This window comes from Macaca mulatta, chromosome 12 (genome assembly GCF_049350105.2).
Source record: "Macaca mulatta isolate MMU2019108-1 chromosome 12, T2T-MMU8v2.0, whole genome shotgun sequence".
NCBI classification, from domain to species: Eukaryota; Metazoa; Chordata; class Mammalia; order Primates; family Cercopithecidae; genus Macaca; species Macaca mulatta.
In genome coordinates this window covers 78,639,643-78,658,294 of record NC_133417.1, presented here as the reverse complement: position 1 = coordinate 78,658,294, position 18,652 = coordinate 78,639,643, and the positions used below count along the sequence as shown (strand labels likewise).

The 18,652-nt window shown below is 43.2% G+C and overlaps 1 protein-coding gene across 1 annotated transcript; it reads right to left on the bottom strand.

Moving 5' to 3' along the window:
• Positions 1–5,327: 5,327 nt before the first annotated feature.
• LOC696959 (phosphoglycerate mutase 1) lies at positions 5,328–7,073 on the bottom strand. Its single transcript, XM_001087425.5, has one exon. The coding sequence runs from the start codon at positions 7,042–7,044 to the stop codon at positions 6,280–6,282; it is 765 nt and encodes a 254-aa protein (XP_001087425.2). The 5' UTR covers positions 7,045–7,073; the 3' UTR covers positions 5,328–6,279.
• Positions 7,074–18,652: the final 11,579 nt, after the last annotated feature.

Genomic DNA, 18,652 nt, shown 5'->3' with positions numbered 1-18,652 from the left:
ACCGCTGTTCATGTGCTATCCCCTTAACTTAGTAGCACCAAGGAGGGCTGTCGAAAGCAGCTTTTAAAGGGAGTTGGGTGGGGACAGTGGAGGCTTCCTGGAGGAGTGATCCCTGAGCTGGGACCTTGAGATGTGAGGAAGCAGCCAGTTCAAGAAATGAGGAGAAGGCATGGACCAAGGCCCAGGGGCATGTAGTGGCTTGACGAAGTGGAGTGTGCTATTGGCTAGAGTGGCTGGAGCCTGGAGGTGAGGAGAGCAGGAGATGGAGGTGGAGGTGTTGGCGTGGGATAAACCATGGAAGGCCTGTGTTGCCAGGTTAAGGGGCTTGGAACTTATAGGTAGGCCATGGTGAGCCTTTGATGGGTTTTAAGTAGGGGAGGGGCATGGTCTGTTACCCCCATCCCCTGGTTGGGGAAGCAGTGTAGAGAGATGGGTAACATAGAGTATGATTGGCCAAGATGTAGTCTAGGTCAGAGATGATGAAGATCTGAGTAAGGGTGATAAGTGCAGGGAGAGGGAGTTACTATGTTAGTGTAGACAGCTATGCCTACTCCATCCCTGCCAAGTCTAATAGAGGGCATAAGTTCTTAATATTAGCCTGCTTGCTTGCTTTTCTTTCTTTCTTTCTTTCTTTCTTTCTTTCTTTCTTTCTTTCTTTCTTTCTTTCTTTCTTTCTTTCTTTCTTTCTTTCTTTCTTTCCTTCCTTCCTTCCTTCCTTCTTTCTTTCTTTTCTTCCCTCCCTCCTTCCTTCCTTCCTTCCTTCCTTCCTTCCTTCCTTCCTTCCTTCCTTCCTTCCTTCCTTCCTCCCTCCCTCCCTTCCTTCCTTCTTTTTCTTTCTCTCTCTCTCTCTCTCCTCTCTTTTCTCTCTCTCTTTCTCTCTTCTTTCTTGACAGGGCCTTGCTTTGTTACTCAGGCTGGAGTGCAGGGGCACAATTATGGCTCACTGCATCTTTGATTTTCTGGGCCAGAGCCATTCTCCTACCTCAGCCTCCTAAGTAGCTGGGACCACATGGTGTGTGTAACCATGTCCGACTATTTAAATTTTTTTTTTTTTTTTTTGTAGAGATGAGGTCTCCCTATGTTGCCCAGCCTGATCTTGAACTCCTGAATTCCGCCTTGGCCTTCCAAAGTGTTAGGATTACAGGCGTGAGCCACTGTGCCCGGCCAGTTATTTCTTTTGATAAATACACCCTATAATTGTCAAACAACTCCTTCAGTTTGATTTGTATAGGTCTTTGGTCCCCCAATTAGGCTGCACATTGTAATCTCTTGGAGACTTTTAAAAGCTGCTGATGCCTGGGTCCTAACCTTGGAGATTCTGATTTAACTGGTATGGCCTACAGCCTAGGCATAGGACTGTGGGAAGTTTGTCAACTGAATCTAAAATGTGTAGGAAAGATTAAGAACCACAGCTGTGGGTATCACCCACCAGCATAAAAAGAAAAATATTCTTCCTGACCTTGTCCATGGGTTTAGGAGCTCATAAAAAGGGACACAAAGTGTTGACAATGATCAGTCAGTTGGGATTATTAGAAAAACTGTATGTCCTATACAGTAGTTGGCCAGCACAGTTCTGTGAGTTACACACTGAATTCTAGTTCCGTTTCCATGGAAAATTGATTATGGTTATGGATGGCACTTTCTAAAAAGTCTCTTGCACTCTCTTTGCATTAAAAGTGATTTTCGTTGTTATGGGTTTACTTTGTTTCTGCTGTGGATTTATTTATTGATGCTAATAAATTCATCCTACCTATATTATTTCCACCAAATTGTCTTGGGTTAAATTGTTATCTAGCATTGTTGCAGACCTTCATTTGTGGTCTACATCAGTGTTTCTCAAATGTGAATGCTTTTTGAGAATCACCTAAGAATCTTGTTTAAATGCAGATTTGGATTAAGTAGGTCTGAGGAACAGCCTGAGTTTCTGCATTTCTTCTTTTTTTTTTCTTTTGAGAGTGTCTGGCTCATCTCCCAGGCCAGAGTGCAGTAGTTGCTCAACTCATTGCAACCTTCACCCCCTAGGTTCTAGCTATCCACTCACCTCAGCCTTCCAAGTAGCTGAGACCATAGGCGTGCACCACCATGCCTGGCTAACTTTTTTTTGTATTTTTTGTAGAGACGAAGTTATGAGCTCTCAGGTCATGCTGAAGCTGCTGGTTCATGGACCACACATTTAACATAGGATCCTGGGGCCCTAGGAAATATTCAAAAGTCACTTATTATTCTCCTCTTCAATTATGATCATTTAGGGGGAATCATAAAAAAAGAAACAATAGTAACATTTAATTTCAAAAAAATCTCTAGGTGAAGACTTACATATGGTTGCAGATGAAATAAATACAAAATCATTTTTCCATCTGTGAATGACATTTCTACTAATCTCAAACCTCTCGATTGTGCCTTTGAGGACACCTAGGAGAAATTACTCCAGGAGCATGAAATATGAGATTCTGGGTTTCATTGTTTTTAAGTGTACGAGGATTCTATAGTTAACAAAATAGTTGAAATACTTAATATATGTCAATAGCTGAAAATACATCATCTCAAACAATATGGCAATGTTATTAATGTCAAATTTTGACGATTGAGATAACCAAAGTCAGGCCATAAGTGCTGGGAGCTCACAGCGGAGTTTATAATTTTGGAGAGCTTCGACTCTAATGACAGAGACGTGAGATATTGTTTCTTCCTCAGAGTGCAAAGTTCAATAAAGTTGATTAAAAATTTTTAAGTTGGCTAGCCTTAAAAATAATAATAATAAAAATTCTTAGGAACCAAAAAATTATATTTTGTGAACTCAGAAGTTTTTATGTTTTAGCATCTTGTTTAAATAGAATATTTAACAAGTTTTTTTTTCTTTCTTTGCTTTGGGCAAATAGCTCACAAGGAACCTTGATTACATTTCTGGAATGAAAATATAACTGGTATGTTGACAAGCATAAGGAGTAAGATGTAATTTGAATGAAACTTATTTTTGACTTCCAGTGATCTTTAAAATGTATTCAGTGCGGGGGTTTTTCTGTTGGATGAAAGCCCGGATAGATTTCAGGAATGTTCTAGTCACTTAAGGAGTAGCAAGTCCTACTAACCACTTAAGCCAAAACGCAGTCTTGAATTAGAAATAGAATTCCAGTCTAATATATAATCAATGTTTCAATATATATTTAAAAGTAAGACCTCCTTTCCCTGCCCCAGCTATAGCCTGTTTTTTACAGGCCACCCGCCTTTGTAGAAGGAAAGATGATGGCTTTTCTTTCTGCTTTTCTACATTCTTCCTTGTTCCTGTGGGGCCAGAGCCCCGAAGGGCAGAAGAAAAAGGATAGAGAAAAGCTCTGATGTGAATGGCGTGGTTGAGAGATGGCTTTGCACTGTCTGGGTCTGGCCGATGCTCACAGGTGAATCTTTCTCTTGTGGGGCTGTTGCTGGGCCCTTCAGAAGTTCCCCTGAGGGTTTCTCCAACTTTAGGCCCGGGAGGTGGACCAAGTAGACTCTTCCTCTAGCTGCTGCATTCTTTTCATCCCTTGTTTTCTAGAACTTCCCCTCCACAAAGACTTTGGAGTTCCCTCGCTCCCAGGAGACTCTCAGGAGCAGAATTCAAAATATCCCCAGGGAACTCTTTCACTTGTTCAGTGGGCTTAGGGGTCACATAGGGCAGCAGCCCTCTGCCGAAAGATACTTTTGATTGATCCTTTCTCAATATTCATGCTTTCAACCCTTTTATATCCTCCTTGCTGGTTTGAGGGCTGCTCAGTTTTTATAACTCTTTGAAATTTCCACCTGGTGGTCTGGTGCCTCACTTTAGAAATTTTATATTTATGGTATTTTTGGTACTTCAGTTGTAAGTTGAAATTTAATATTTGATCCCCATAATTTAAATTTCTATTTATCTTCTCAAATAGGATAATTCCTAGACTACTGACCTACGTCAAATACCTTCTTATATATTAGGGTTTCTCAGTCTCAGCACTATTGACATTTTGGACCAGATAATTCTTTGTTGTGGAGGACGGTCTTGGGCATTGTAGGATGTTTAACAATATCCCTGGCCTCTACCCACTAGATACCGATATCACACACCACTCTGACTCCCTGCAACCCCAAGTCAAAACAACAAAAAAAATCTCCAGACATTTCCAAATGTCCCCTAGGGACAAAATTGCCCCTGGCTAACACCCACTGCCATAAATTTATGAGTACAAGTCTAAGGGCAAATGTTAAAAACAAGATATGCATCATAACTATGACCTAGATGGGAATGGTAGCCCTGGAAACAACCTCAGCCAGCCTGTTGCCCAACCTTCACTTTATAAGCGAGGAAACAACACAGAGGGGTGCAGTTGATTACTTGGTGCCACAGTGTCCCTGCCATGGGTAGGGCTAGGAAGAAGCTAGGTCTCCTGACCCTCATACAGCAGCGTTCATTGTCAGGTGGGGGATAAATAATTATTAAATTTCAACAGCACTGCTAATTTTAAAGTACCTATGCTTAGAATTTTCTGAGGCAAAAATAGAATGTAGAAAATCCTTATCTAATTAGTTAGTGAATAGCACTGAATTAAAATTGGACACTATAATTAATCAATGCTAAATTGTAGTCAAATCCATTACCCTTGAGTAGATTATCTATGTGACCCACAGTCTCCTTCTGACACCACACGTTGGGGGTCTGCAGATGCTGATTGGAGGGATTTGAGAAGGGGAGAGGTTGGGGGTTGAGGGAAACTGAGTGGCAGTAAATCATTTTTTGTGTTATCTGTAGTTTGTTTTTATCTATGTCACTGCTCCTTTCCATTAACAAAGCTAATTGAGAACTGACTATTGCAAACTTTTATTAGAGAAGGCCAGAGACAGAAAAACACCTCCAGAAAAAATCAGAAATTATTCAATCATCTATTCTAACTATGGTCAGTTTCAGGACCGTATGATCAAGTTTCAGAAATGTTTCTTTCCTGTTTTTTATTTTTTAATTTAAATTACAGGACTCTTTAAGTTTAATCCACAGAGCAAAACACGCTTTCCATAGAATTCTTTTCAGCAACGTCTTGCAAGACACAGGTTAGAAGTAAAATCGAACAATTTCCCTATTATTTTATTTCCTAAAGAGTACCTTTCATTTCTGAACTCTCTTCCTGTGCCCAGATCTAAACTGTGGTGTTTTCATTGCCTAGGAGCCTCTTCGCAAATGCTGGGGCCTGACTGGGGTCTCAGTTCGTTGGGACTCACTGCCCAGCTCACTAAGGAATTTCTCTCCCCGTTCTGTCTGTCGTGCCCCAATCTCCTCACCCAGAAATGTGAAAATTATAGTGAATCTTCTCTCTTAATACTAATTTTTATTTTTATTTATTTTTATTTATTTATTTATTTATTTTTTATTGCACATCACTCCTTTATTATACTGATCTGGAAAAAGGATTTAGTACAGTTATGCTCAGGTGAATACTGGACCCATGTGGCAGAGCCAAGCAACTAGAACATGATTCGGAAATCAGTGAAAGACACACTTGGACAGGACCAAGGGGCGTTTCACTGCCATGAAACAAGGCAGGAAGGGATTCTAACACACACAGCAGGAAGCACTCCTGCCCCTCAGAGGTCAAGGAACTGATCCCATACTGGTATGAGGAATGGCTTATTTTCTGATGACCACATGTGGGACTATTTCAACCGCCACAAGAAACCCCAGAAGGGTTACTGTTTTGTATTATTTATATATACTATACTTTTTAAATAAAAGTAAATGTAACACATAACTAAATTCAGGATTGATCCCAAACTTCTAGAGCCAGGTCCTCTAGGGTCAGGGAGGAAACAGTTGTCACATCACCATGCAGGTTACATCATCTTCCACTGGAATGACTAGAGCCCCCAGGCAGTGGCCTGACTGCAGAAGAGCAGAGGACTGGCTCCTGGGGACAGAGAGGCTCTGTTGCTTCTCCTCATTGGTCATGGCTTAGCATGATTCCTCCCCACAAGTCCTTAGTAAACAACTCGCAAAAACCCAAGTTACTACCTTTAAACTCTGTTGGATAAGGGGAGCTTTTCCACAGCTTGGACTGAGAACCTGTGCTCTAGAAGTGCTATTCTGACTAGATTGTACGAAGGGAGTGGGTGCAGAAGACAAAATGGCTAAAATGAAAATGGGAGCCACCAGTCCCCATCTGCAGCTACAACTCAAGATGTCTACAGATGTGGTCAGTGTGACATGTGCAGGTGGGAGGGGCAGAGGGACAAGACGGGCAGGGAGGGTGCTCCTGGGGACAGTATCCTCCCCGCTGGCCTTCACTTCTTGGCCTTGCCCTGGGCGGCCACAGCTTCCATGGCTTTGCGCACCGTCTCTTCATCCCCCAGGAACTGCATGGGCTTGATAGGCTTCAAGTTCTTGTCCAATTCATAGACAATGGGAATACCAGTCGGCAGGTTCAGCTCCATGATAGCCTCTTCAGAGAGACCCTCCAGATGCTTGACAATGCCCCGGAGGCTGTTGCCATGGGCTGCAATCAGTACACGTTTCCCCTCCTTGATCTGGGGAACTATTTCTTCATTCCAGAAGGGCAGAGCTCTGGCAATAGTGTCCTTCAGACTCTCACAGGAGGGTAGCTGATCTTCTGTGAGGTCTGCATACCTGCGATCCTTACTGATGTTGCTGTAGAAAGGGTGGTCGGGCTCCATCGGAGGTGGTGGGACGTCATAGGAGCGCCTCCAGATCTTCACCTGGGCCTCACCATGCTTTGCAGCAGTTTCTGCTTTATTGAGACCGGTTAGACCCCCATAGTGCCGCTCATTGAGGCGCCAAGTCCTCACCACTGGCAGCCACATCTGATCAATGGCATCTAGCACTGTCCAGAGGGTCCGGATCGCTCTCTTCTGTACTGAGGTGAAGCAGATGTCAAACTCATAGCCAGCATCTCGCAGCGCCTGCCCGCCGCGCTTCGCCTCCTCGTGGCCCGCTGGGCTCAGGTCGGCGTCGTACCAGCCGCTGAAGCGGTTCTCCAGGTTCCATGCGCTCTCGCCGTGCCGGATCAGCACCAGCTTGTAGGCGGCCATGGCGGCGGGCTGAGGATGCGGCACCGACTCAATACTAATTTTTAAATTTTAAATAATCAAAGATATTATTATCCACTTATTGGTTTCTTACTATGCATCAGACCCTCTGCTAACACAGGTCCCTCTTTTAGCCCTCACAACCGCCACCCTCCCCCAACCTCCCACCCCATGAGGCAGGTGCCCGTTGTTCCAGTTCTCAGGTGAAAGAATGAATCAGTGTGCCTAAGGTCACTCAGTTGTAAGTGGTGGGGCAGGGATTCTTAGGTCTCCCAGAACCCATGACCCATGGTGTTAACCACTATCTGGTACACACGCCCTGCCCCAACCCCCAATCTCGTCACTTAGAATATTGAGCTGTTCTTTAAAACGTGTCCATGGGTTGTCCTTTTCCCTGTGGCCTCTAGTCTTATGCCTGGACTCTTCTAAGAGCCTTCTCTGTAAATGACACAGACCTCACAGCAGTCTGGGTCAAATGCTGCTTTTTTAGGCCATTCCTCCACCCAGATCCCTCTAGAACTCCCTATTACCTATCATAACAAGCCAAAGGCCTCATCTGACCCAGTGTGTTCTGGCCTCTCCCACCCAGGCCACCAGCTCATGCCCGTCCCTCTCCCTTTCAAGCATCCTTTTTCCCTCCTGGGAAAATGACAGACTCAGTCACCCATTCCCTAAGACCTGTCCAGTCACTGGGTCCTGGCCTGAGACTCATTTCCTGTGAAACTCTGTCCTAGGATTGCAGCCCACCTGATCCCTAGATAAGTTACTTAAACCCAGCTAAGATCTTAATTTTTCTTTCATCATTTCATACCTGTTCTTCATCCAGATCGTATCATCTTAGAGCTCCATTGTGTTTCCTAAAGTCCAAGGGGCCAAAAGATGAATAACCTTCAAGATGACCCCAGTGCAGCCCAATAAATGCCTGTTGGTTTATTGGGCATCAGTTTTCACAAATGGGAAGTAACATTGGGATAGTAATGAGACTCAGTGGACGTCTCTGAGCATTGCTGAGACCACCAAGAACAGAGATACTCAGTCTCAAAGATGTTGTTTTCCTAAAAATATTTTAACATCATCAGGGAGTGACAGAGTAACCTTCATTTTTAAACCAAAGTATGTAAAACCAAGTTCATTATTGCTTTTTTTTTTTTTGTATTTCACAGTCTATATTGATATGACCCATGTTAATTAGAGCAGGGCCTAATTGCCTATTTATGATTTGGGATCGTTAATTGTTACTAATTTGATACAATTATTTATTCAGATTTTAAAAGGGATGTTTTTAATGCTCTTTGTGAAATAAAATTCCTCCAATTTCTTAAAAAATTACTTTTTTTAGAGATGGGGTCTCATTATGTTGCCCGGGCCAACCTGAAACACCTGGTCTCAAGAAATCCTCCCACCTCGGCCTCCTGAGCAGTTGGGATTATAGGCATGAGCCACTGTATCTGGCCTGAATTCCATCAATTTCTAAAGAGCATCTTACTTTAGATTTTTTACACTTCCCTGCAGTCTATAGTATAGTTTTTGAATCTTATGAGTTTTATAGTACATTTGCTTTTGTTAAAGAAATTTTAAAGATATGAATTATAAAATATTTGTACTTGTTAATGCCAGTGAATGTTTTTCAAGGTTATTTTTGGTGCTGACAGAAATTAATAGATGGCACAAAGTCTGTTTAAAACCTTTTTTAAAGCCATGAGTCTCACTATGTTGCCCAGATGGGAGCGTGGTATCTACTCACCGGTGCAAACATAGCGCGCTACAGTGTGGAGCTCCTGAGCCCAAGTGCACTATGTTTGCAGCGGTGAATAGACAGGCAGAACTCCTGACCTCAGGTGACCTGCCTGTCTCAGCCTCCCAAAGTGCTGGGATTCCATACGTGAGCCACCGCATCTGGCCTGAGATAGCTTTTAAGCCTTGGGCATCAGGCTTCTAAGAGCATGAGACAAGAACAGCTGCTGGTGAGATGTAATAAAGAATGCAGGTGCACTTGACAGAGAGAAACGCCCCAGGAAATTGCGCCATTGTGTCTCATTTGTACCTGCAGGGTTTTAACTTATGGAGGTGACTGAGTGACAACAGAGAGGCCAATGCCATTGAAAGAAGACTGGTACTACTTACATTCCCCGAGAGGAAGGGGCATGCCATGCCACACAGGGCCACCTAGGGCAGCACCAAGGTTTGGTTAGGAGACAGAACCGATGTAAGGGGAAGAACTAGGCCAGACCCTTAATGGAATTTCCATGGGAAAGGCAAGGCAGGGCAGGGGAAACAGCTGAGGACTATCTAGTTTGAATAGCATCAGTGGGCTCTGGGTTATGGGAGTAGTCTCCAGTTGTCTAGTGCCTGGCCCTGGCTGATTTAGGGCAGGGGGAGTATTGGGTGGCGTGTGAGTTAGATAAGGAAGTGGTTCAGAGTGTGGGCTCTGGATCACAAGGGAGGTGGAAGCAACCTTGGCTTAGTTTGGCCCTGTAGTTAATGGATGCCAGGTAGATGAACACAGACTCTAAGAAAGCATAGTTAGAACACCATCCCCACAACATTCACAAGCCTTTACTTAGCTGAAGCTAGATATAGCAAGTTGAGAATGAGAGGGTGAATGGCACACAGATTCTAGAATGTGCTTTGCAAGCTGGGCACAGTGGCATATGCACAAGTCCCAGCTACTTGAGAGACATGGATACCTGCAGTTAGAAGAAATATGGGGAGGTAGAGGGAAAGAGGGGAGAAGGACAGGCTTTGATAGGTGCGGTAGATATAGGGATAGAGGAAACAGTCTCTGGAAATAATCAGGGGGCACCTGAAAATTACTTAACCCAAGAACTGCACAAGCTCTAGGCTGAGACCCAATTCATAGCATGAGGGTATTAAATGATTCATTTATTCATTCATCCATCCTTCTACCTATTCAGTCAATCATCCACTTAACAAATAGCTATTTAATTCTTACTGTGTGCCTGGCATAGTTCTAGTGCTGGGAATATATCGGCAAAGTCAAAGTCCTTGCCTCTTGGAGTTTATAATCAATCGAGAGAGAGGGAGTTGGCAGGTAAACAGATATTTCAGGCAGTAATAAGTGCTAGAAATGAAATAAAGTAGGGCGAGGGGAGAGAGTAGAGGTTGAAGTTGCTATTTTTAGATGGGATGGCAAGGGAAGGCCTCTGCTAGGAGAAGATGCCAAGAGGGGCTGAAGAAGGAAGAGATGAGCATGTCTGGGAGGCAACATCAGGCTGGCGGGTGTTCCACGCAGAGGGGCAGGAAAGCCCCGAAGCAAATGTCAGCAAGAAGGCCAGTAGGTGATGGAAGTGAAAATGGAGAGAAAGCCCCACAAACAATGCACCGATGTTGTTCCTAATATGAACACTTGATTCTGCATGGACAGAGGGAGCAGGAGAGAGGGAGCCATTCACTGGCTGGCAGGAGCAGACACATGGCAAGAGCCACTGGGACATCCGTAATCATAGTCCTCGCAGCTACCAGTGTCAGTGCACTCACTGTGCTCCAGGTGCCAGAGTCATGTCTATACAGTAGTTCAGTTACTAGATCTCTAAGACAGCCCTTGCTTTTATGAAGGTAACACGTGCACACAGTTAAACAATCAAGGAGGAAAAAGCTTCTAACAAACAGCAGCGGTCCTTCACTCTTCTCCCCCCATTTCTGCAGAGGCAACCACTTTCAACTCTCTTAATCCTTTCTTATGGCATTGACCCGCACATACTGTTTCCAAATAATATGCACACACTGAGACTTCACGTTTTAGTCCTTCTCTATGAACTTTTTGTGTCTTAGGTAACAATTTAGCTCTCTTACCCTCCTCCCTCTTCTCTTTCCCACATTCTTTCGATGTTTTGTCTTAGTTGGTCTACTAGAACAAAGTACCTGAGACAGGGTAATTCATAAACAATAGAAATTTATTTCTCACATTTCTGGAGGCTGGGAAGTTCAAGATCAAGGTGCCAGCAGGTTTAGTGGCTGTTCCTCACAGAGGACTCTGTCTAGGTGTCTTCACACGGTGGAAGAGAGAAAGAGCAGAAAAGAGCCTAAGCTAGTTCCCCCCAGCCCTTTTATAAGGCACTAGTCCATTCACAAGGACCTCATAACTTAATCACTTCTCAAAAGGCCTCACCTCTTCATAACACCACAGTGGGGATAAGTTTCAACATGAATTTGGAATGGATGCATTCAAGCCATAGTATATACTTAATCATGATTTTAATTCAATTAATAGTGTTGCTCACACATGTAATTCCAGCACTCTGGGGGGCCAAGGTGGTGGATCACTTGAGGCCAGGAGTTTGAGACCAGCCTGGCCAACACAGCGAAACCCTGTCTCTACAAAAAACACAAAAATTAGCCGTGAGTGGTGGTGGGTGCCTATAGTCCCAGCTATTTGGGAGGCTGAGGCATGAGCATCCCTTGAACCTGGGAGGTTGATGTTGCAGTGAGCTCAGATTGCGCTGCTGCACTCTTGCCTGGGTGACGGAGTGAGACTGTCTCAAAAAAAGAAAAGTCAGAGTTTGTATTGCTATGACTACGCAAATCTTGTTCACTGCCCAATCAAAAGGTGTAACATAATCATTTTCCTCAATTATTTCTGAAGTATTTCTGAATTATTTTCCTCAATTATTACTGAAGTAAATAGTTGCCCTTTTCTCACTTGCTCAGTTCTAAGTGCATATCATTACCATTTCTCCAAATTTACTAACAAATCTGTCAATCAATGTCTATCAATGATTTGTCCAGTTGCAAACACTTGATCATTTCTATTTTTCCTCCCACAGACTCCTGTCATGGGGGCCTCACCCTCTCTCAGATTTGGACAGGGTTGCTTTTTGGGTGTGGGGAACATCTACATCCTCTGTCCATGTCAGATATCCTCTTCCCTGGAGCTGTTGTTGTTGAATCTCTGCATTTGTTGAAGGTTATCTTTCAGGAGCTTTGTAAGGAAGCGCATATGGAAGTAAACTGTTTTTGTTTTTGTTTTTTAGATGGAGTCTCACTCTGTCACCCAGGGTGGAGGGCAGTGGCTTGATTTTGGCTCACTGCAACCTCCACCTCTCTGGTTCAAGTGATTCTTCTGCCTCAGCCTTCCGAGTAGCTGGGACTACAGGCGCCTGCCACCACACCCAGCTAATTTTTGTATTTTTAGTAGAGACGAGGTCTCACCATATTGGCCAGGTTGATTTCAACCTCGTGATCCACCTGCCTTAACCTCCCAAAGAGCTGGGATTACAGGCGTGAGCGACTGTGCCTGGCCAGAAGTAAATTTTTTGATTATTTGCATGGCCAAGTATAAAATAATTCAGATCTCATATTTGATTGAATACTGGACTGAGTATACAATTCTAGGTGGAAAATAACTTTACCTCAGAATTTTGAAAATATTTGTCTAGCATCTAGAAGAAGTCATGTATTATTTTGACTTCTTTTGTTTTATATATACCGTATTTTTTTCCCTCTAAAAACTCTTACGATATGTATTCTATTCCTGGCATTCTGAAATTTGACATTTTTATCCCTTTTAATCTCTTTTCAAAAGCATGTCAGAAAAGTTTCCTGAAAGAGATGCAAAGTTTTCTGAAATTCTATGACCATTAAAAAAATACTTACTTGGGGGAAGGCTAGAATGTTAGTTAGTGGACATAATGATCTGAAAGGAATCAGAAATTTTTGAAACTAAATTAAATATTCAATACTTTTGCTTTATTTACAAGGGTGGTTCTCAGCCAGGGGTGATTTTGCCACCCAGTGAAATGTGGCAACTCCTGGAGGTACTTTAGGTTGTCTCGACTTTGGGCAGGGAGGGATTGCTACTGGCACCTAGTGGGTAGAGGCCAGGGATGCTGCTCAACATCCTGCGATGCACAGAAGATCCTCACGATGAAGAATGATCAGGCCCAAAATATCAATAGTATGATTGAGAAACTCTGCTTTAAAGATTTCAAATTTCTTTGTCAGTAGAAATGCCAAAAATTCTGAGTAGATTGGTTTTGTTCATTCATAGGATCTCCAAATACTACACACATATCATAGCATTTCCAAATATGTCACACGTATTTAATTGCATGTCTAGTAAGTGCCAGGCACCATGCCTGCTCTCACAGAACTTAAAGTCTCTTGAAATAAATTGGCTTGCCTTTTATTTTTGGTATATTTGGGGAGTCTATGAAATAGATAATTTTTTCCCTCAATTTTAGGATTGTAAAAACTAATTTCTTGGAGGAAAAAACAACCTTTCCGCTTTGATCTTGTGCTTTCACATCACTGACCCTAGCTTGAGCGTGCTGGAAATGGTGAGGCGGGGCGAGGCTGTGTTCAACAAGGACAGAGACACCACTGTGATCTCAGCACTGCAATTCACTGCAGGCTGGAACGCTTGTCGAAGATGCACATTCCTAGGTCCTCAGACAAAAGAAATCAGAATCACTGAGATGTAACCGAGACTCTGTGTTCCAACAAGCTCCCCAAGTGGTTTTTTGTTCACCAACATCTGAGAAACTCTGGCCCAGAACCTGTGCTGTTGGGAAAATGGGTATGAATATTTGGATCCAGGGGTGAAATGGTGGTAATTAGTGCACACAGCATCTTTAATATTAGGAATAAGATGAAGTATTAACGTTGAGTTTAGAGCACTACTCTGTCGTCAGACTGCTCGATTCGACTCTTAGCTCTATCATTTATTAGCTGTGTGACACTGAGGAAATGACCTAACTTCTCTGAGTCTCTGTTTCCTGTAAAGTAGAGATAATAGTAATCATAGTTCATAGGGTGTACGCTGGGATTCATGGGAAATACTTTCTACAATCTGGCATATAATCAGTGCTCAATATTATGGTTATAAAGAGACACAACTCTTGTGATCTTGAGACAGTTCTTGAGATCCAAGACACTTCTTGATTTAAACTTTAATGATTTCTCCAGCAAAAAACTTCCTCCTCTCCAGACTTAATGCATCCCACAGGCTCACATACTGTGCACAGTGTGTGTACATACACACTCATACCCACTGCCTGTCTTACACATGCACACATGCTTTCTCGCACTCACACATACTCTCACACGTCTTCTCACACACACACACACACTCTCACACACACATTCACACAAGTTCTGTCTCACACACACACCCCCCTCACACATGTTCTCTCACACTATTCACACTCATGCACACACACTCTCACACATGTTCTTTCACAGACACACTCACACCTGTTCTTTCTCTCACATACACACTCTCACACATGTACACACACACACACCGTCTACCACTCATACGATGGCTGTCCCTCAGGGTCTAGCATCTGTGTGACTTTCTTTGTTCTGGAAAGGCTTCTTGTCAGCACTGTCCTTTCCAAGATCTGCACTGCGCTGTGGGCTGGGGCTGTGATAATTAGTCCCTTTCAGATGGCACAGGCTTAATGATAATGAGTGGGCAGAGCTGCGTGGCTGCAGGCTGGGAGCAGGAGGTGGAGAGGGTATGGCTAACGGCAGAGTCCGAGGCCGTAACCTGGGGTGGCCACAGCCAGGACACCTCTCTTTCCATGCCCTGCGCGGCCAGGTTTGGGGGCACAGTGGAGATGAAGCACCCTCCTGGTGGCAGGCCTCACTTGCTCGAGCCTCAAGGAACGCAGAATGTAACCAGAGCTAAGCACAGGCGCTGAGAGCCCTCTATGGGCTCTTCCAATCACAATGTTGTGATTAGCCACACTTCCTGCTTGGAAAACAGGCAGGCAGATATTTAAAAGGGAAATCCTACTGTGAGGTTTGGATGGGATTTCAAATGGATTTTTTCTGCAAATAAGATTAAAGGCAGAAAGAGGAAGGGATGCTATTCAAAACTTTCCCGAGGGCTACGGCTTGTTGAGCTATAGAGCAAAGGATGCCCAGAGACCCTGGGAGCCCCAGCTCCCTATAACTTCATGTTATGCTGGACTTTCCCAAGCAAGTGACTTTGACCATCATTCAGATTGGGTGGGCAGTGGAGGCATGAACAAGACCTTAAAATGGTTTTTTGTTTGTTTGTTTGTTTGTTGTTGTTGTTGTTTTTTGTAGAAGATTCTCTTAAGCAGGTTTGTTGCTGTCAGCAAACAACTGTTGAGCATCTAGCGAGGACACCTCAGGAAATTGGTTAGGTGACTGGGCAAGTCGTGTAATCTCTGTCGTCTTAGTCTCCTCATCAGGAAACTGGGGTAATCATAGGACTTATCTCAAAGGATTGTTGTGTGATGAGAGTGAATGCTTACAGAGCACTTAAAGCAGAAGCCGGCACACACTCAGCCTTCAGGAAATGTGAGCTATTGTTTTCCTGAGGAATTCGTCAATACTGTAGGTTCAAAGGGCTCATAGGTTAACCAAGGTCATTGCAAGTCACGGTGAAAGTCTGTGGCTTTCTATTACATGTTCAGGTTTAAAAGAGTGATTGCTTTACATACTCAACATTTTCTGGAAATACAAATGTACGTTTTGAAATTTAGTCCCGAAAGGTAGTTTACAGTACCATCCATTGTGGTAGTGATGACCCTCATGCTGAAAGAAAGCACGTTGTATTTAATACAAAGCCTGCAAAGAACCTGCTTGAACGTTAAACTTTACAGAGAAACACATAAAATGCACTGGAGCAAAAATTCCTCAACTCTTCTGCCACCAGCAGATGGGGTTAAGGGTCCCTTAGTCTCTCTGTGGACTTAAGGAAAATGTAGACTTCAGGACAACCTTTGTAAGGACACTAGCTTCTGTACTTTTTTTTGGTTTTTGCCCTAGGACTTTGGGAAAACAGAGTCCAATCATATAGAGCTATGAGCCAGAATGTTAAAAAAAAATCTAGTGTTTTGTTCATTCACAAGTCAAGTGATGACTGTTAGTTGAAAAGTATATTTCTGTTATTAAAGAAGCAAATTAAAATCACAAGAAAACAATGGAATGATCAGCTTGCAAAGTTATTTGCGTTGATTAAAAGCACCAATAAATGTGTCTTGGTTCTATAACTGCTTCACTTGGCACTTGACATGTAATAGATTTTTTTCACAGTATAATATCTCCATTGAAATACAATTATTTTGCAGATTGCTCAACTGAATACTTTTATAAACATGCTGTTAGGGAGACTCACCCCTGGTGATCATCTGGGTATCATGACAATGTGCACAATTGATGGACAAGAGAGGAATGTGGCAGCCAAGCTCAGAGAAGAGAAGGTGATTTGTTGCAGAGCAATTACCCTAATGCATTTTTAAAAGCATAAAATAAAGAATCATTTCATTTGCTGAAAAGATATTTTAGGTGTTTCGGTAAAGCAGTGACAGAATATTTTGATTGTCAGGTTTTTTTTTTTCTTTATAAAGTTAGATAATTACATTTACCAGTTAAAGAATTGCCATTTAAAAATAATATTTTGTCTAAATGTTTAAAGATGTCTATTAAAAATGTATACTGAACATGACAGCGGCCTTTTCATGCTGTAATTCTAGTCAGTGGTCTGAAAACAATTAGGTTGAAAAAATGAACATTTATTCAGTGCTAGCTGGAGAGTCAAGAATCGGTAGAGTATATTATGATTTTTAAGATCGTTTTGTGTTTGCTCAGATAACACATCTAAGGAAGGTTCTGTGGCTTATGTATGCATTTAGTTTCTTCAGTAATCTCTCCAGTGAGCAAAGCCCCCAGTAGTCTGTGTTCCAGGGAACCCATGATCTCATGCATAAGAATGTGGAGGACATTAGGGGATCTTTAATGAAACAGCCAAATGTGACCTATCTAATTAGACCCCTCGTTCATCTGACATATACACTGGCATAGCTATACTAGTTACAATACTGAAATATTTGCTCACCTGTCAGAAGTAAGTCCTTCCCCCAAGGCCCCTGTGTGGCCTCCTCAGGCCACTCCCTGAGACCCTCCAGGCAGCCCCTAACCCAGCAGGCAAAAGATGAATGCCTGCCTTGGCAGAGGCTCCCAGCTTGACCCAGCCTTGAGTTTTTCTTTCTTTTTTAACTTTTAGAACTTTTTCTTTTCTTTTTTTTTGAGACGGAGTCTCCCACTGTCGCCTGGGCTGAAGTGCAATGGCGCGATCTAGGATCACTGCAACCTCCACCTCCCGGGTTCAAGCAATTCTCCTGCCTCAGCCTATTGAGTAGCTGGGATTACAGGCACCCATCACCATGTCCGGCTAAATTTTTGCTACATTTTTGTATTTTTAGGAGAGGTGGGGTTTCACTATGTTGGCCAGGCTGGTCTCGAACTCCTGACCTCGTGATCCACCCACATTGGCCTCCCAAAGTGTTGGGATTATAGGCGTGAGCCACCGTGCCCAGCCTTTTTAAAACTTTTTCTAAGTAAATAATTACTAATCTAAAGTGATAAGTATTTTCCTGGCACTGCCTAACTTCTCTGGAACAATCACTTAGATTTTACAACGCCCTTAATAAAGAATTAATTGAATACATCTTTTTGACTGGAGTAATTTATTTAGTTAGAATTTTTGAAGAAAGTAATTCTTGTTTGTGCTCACAACAAAGTAATTAGTGATCGTCATTTTACTTAAAAGAAGGCTTTAGGAAGAGGCTTTTTTAAAGGTATCATTTATGATGGCAGAGCTTATGAGAGGAACCCTTTGTCCAGGACAATAGTCTTTTAGCCTTGTTAGTGCCTTATTCTATACAAATGTGCCTAATTGTTACAGTTGCTAAACAGACCTCATCCTACTGCGTGTGATCATTTAGCTGTGAGGAGGCATAATAGCAGTTGCATCTGAAATTTGCAGTAATTTTACATATTCTTCCTGCAGACATTTTTTTTTCTTGTTGCTAAAGGAGCTGAGGAAGTGCTGCTGTTTTCCCCATTGTCAGGGGCAGCTGTCTCTCTGTGCTGAGGCTGTGCACCCACCAGCCAGGCAGATGGTGGATGGTGGCTGAGGCATGCCTTCCGTGCACACACAGGACCCACTTTGCTGGCTTTGGGGAGCGCAGCTGCCACACTGTTAGGATGGTGACAGCAAGGCGCCGTCTGCATTTCAGACACGGGAGCCCTTGTATAGAGCCATGTGCTCTGAAAGGGTGCTTGGGGTCTTTGGAGCATTGAATAGGCACTTGCATATTTAAACTGCCAGAGCTGTGTGAAAATATGGATTCCTATTAATTAGAATTTTGGATAGGAATCAGGCAGGAGGTGTGTTGCAAGGACTAGGGGAAACCGTTCTGCCAGATCTGCATGTTAATATATTCCTGATGGGAGAGGCAAGCCCAGGGCCCTGGAGCCTGCTTCATGCTACCGGGATTCTAAGACTTGATTCCCTCTTCCACTTTCACCTATACGGATCCTTTATGCTACTCAAATCCATTCTGAGCACGGCTTTGATACAGCACTCCATTGTCTGGGGGAGGGTTTGACTGTGCGTAAAGTGAAAGAACCTTTCCTGATCCCGTATGCTGTGACTTGACCCTCCAAAAAGGGCGGCTTATAGGAAACTAACACAGGAACCCCGGCTATGGAGCTTCATTTCTTTCCTGTCAAGTGTATTCCATGAGGCAGGGCTTTAGCTCGGTTACTCCTGTCATACCCTCCCCTGTGTTTCATCCACTGTCCTCAAACGTGGACATTCAGGCTTCACTCA

Bases quoted from the DNA above. Each gene is read 5' to 3' on its own strand.
- LOC696959 (XM_001087425.5), bottom strand. From the start codon at position 7,044: ATGGCCGCCTACAAGCTGGTGCTGATCCGGCACGGCGAGAGCGCATGG.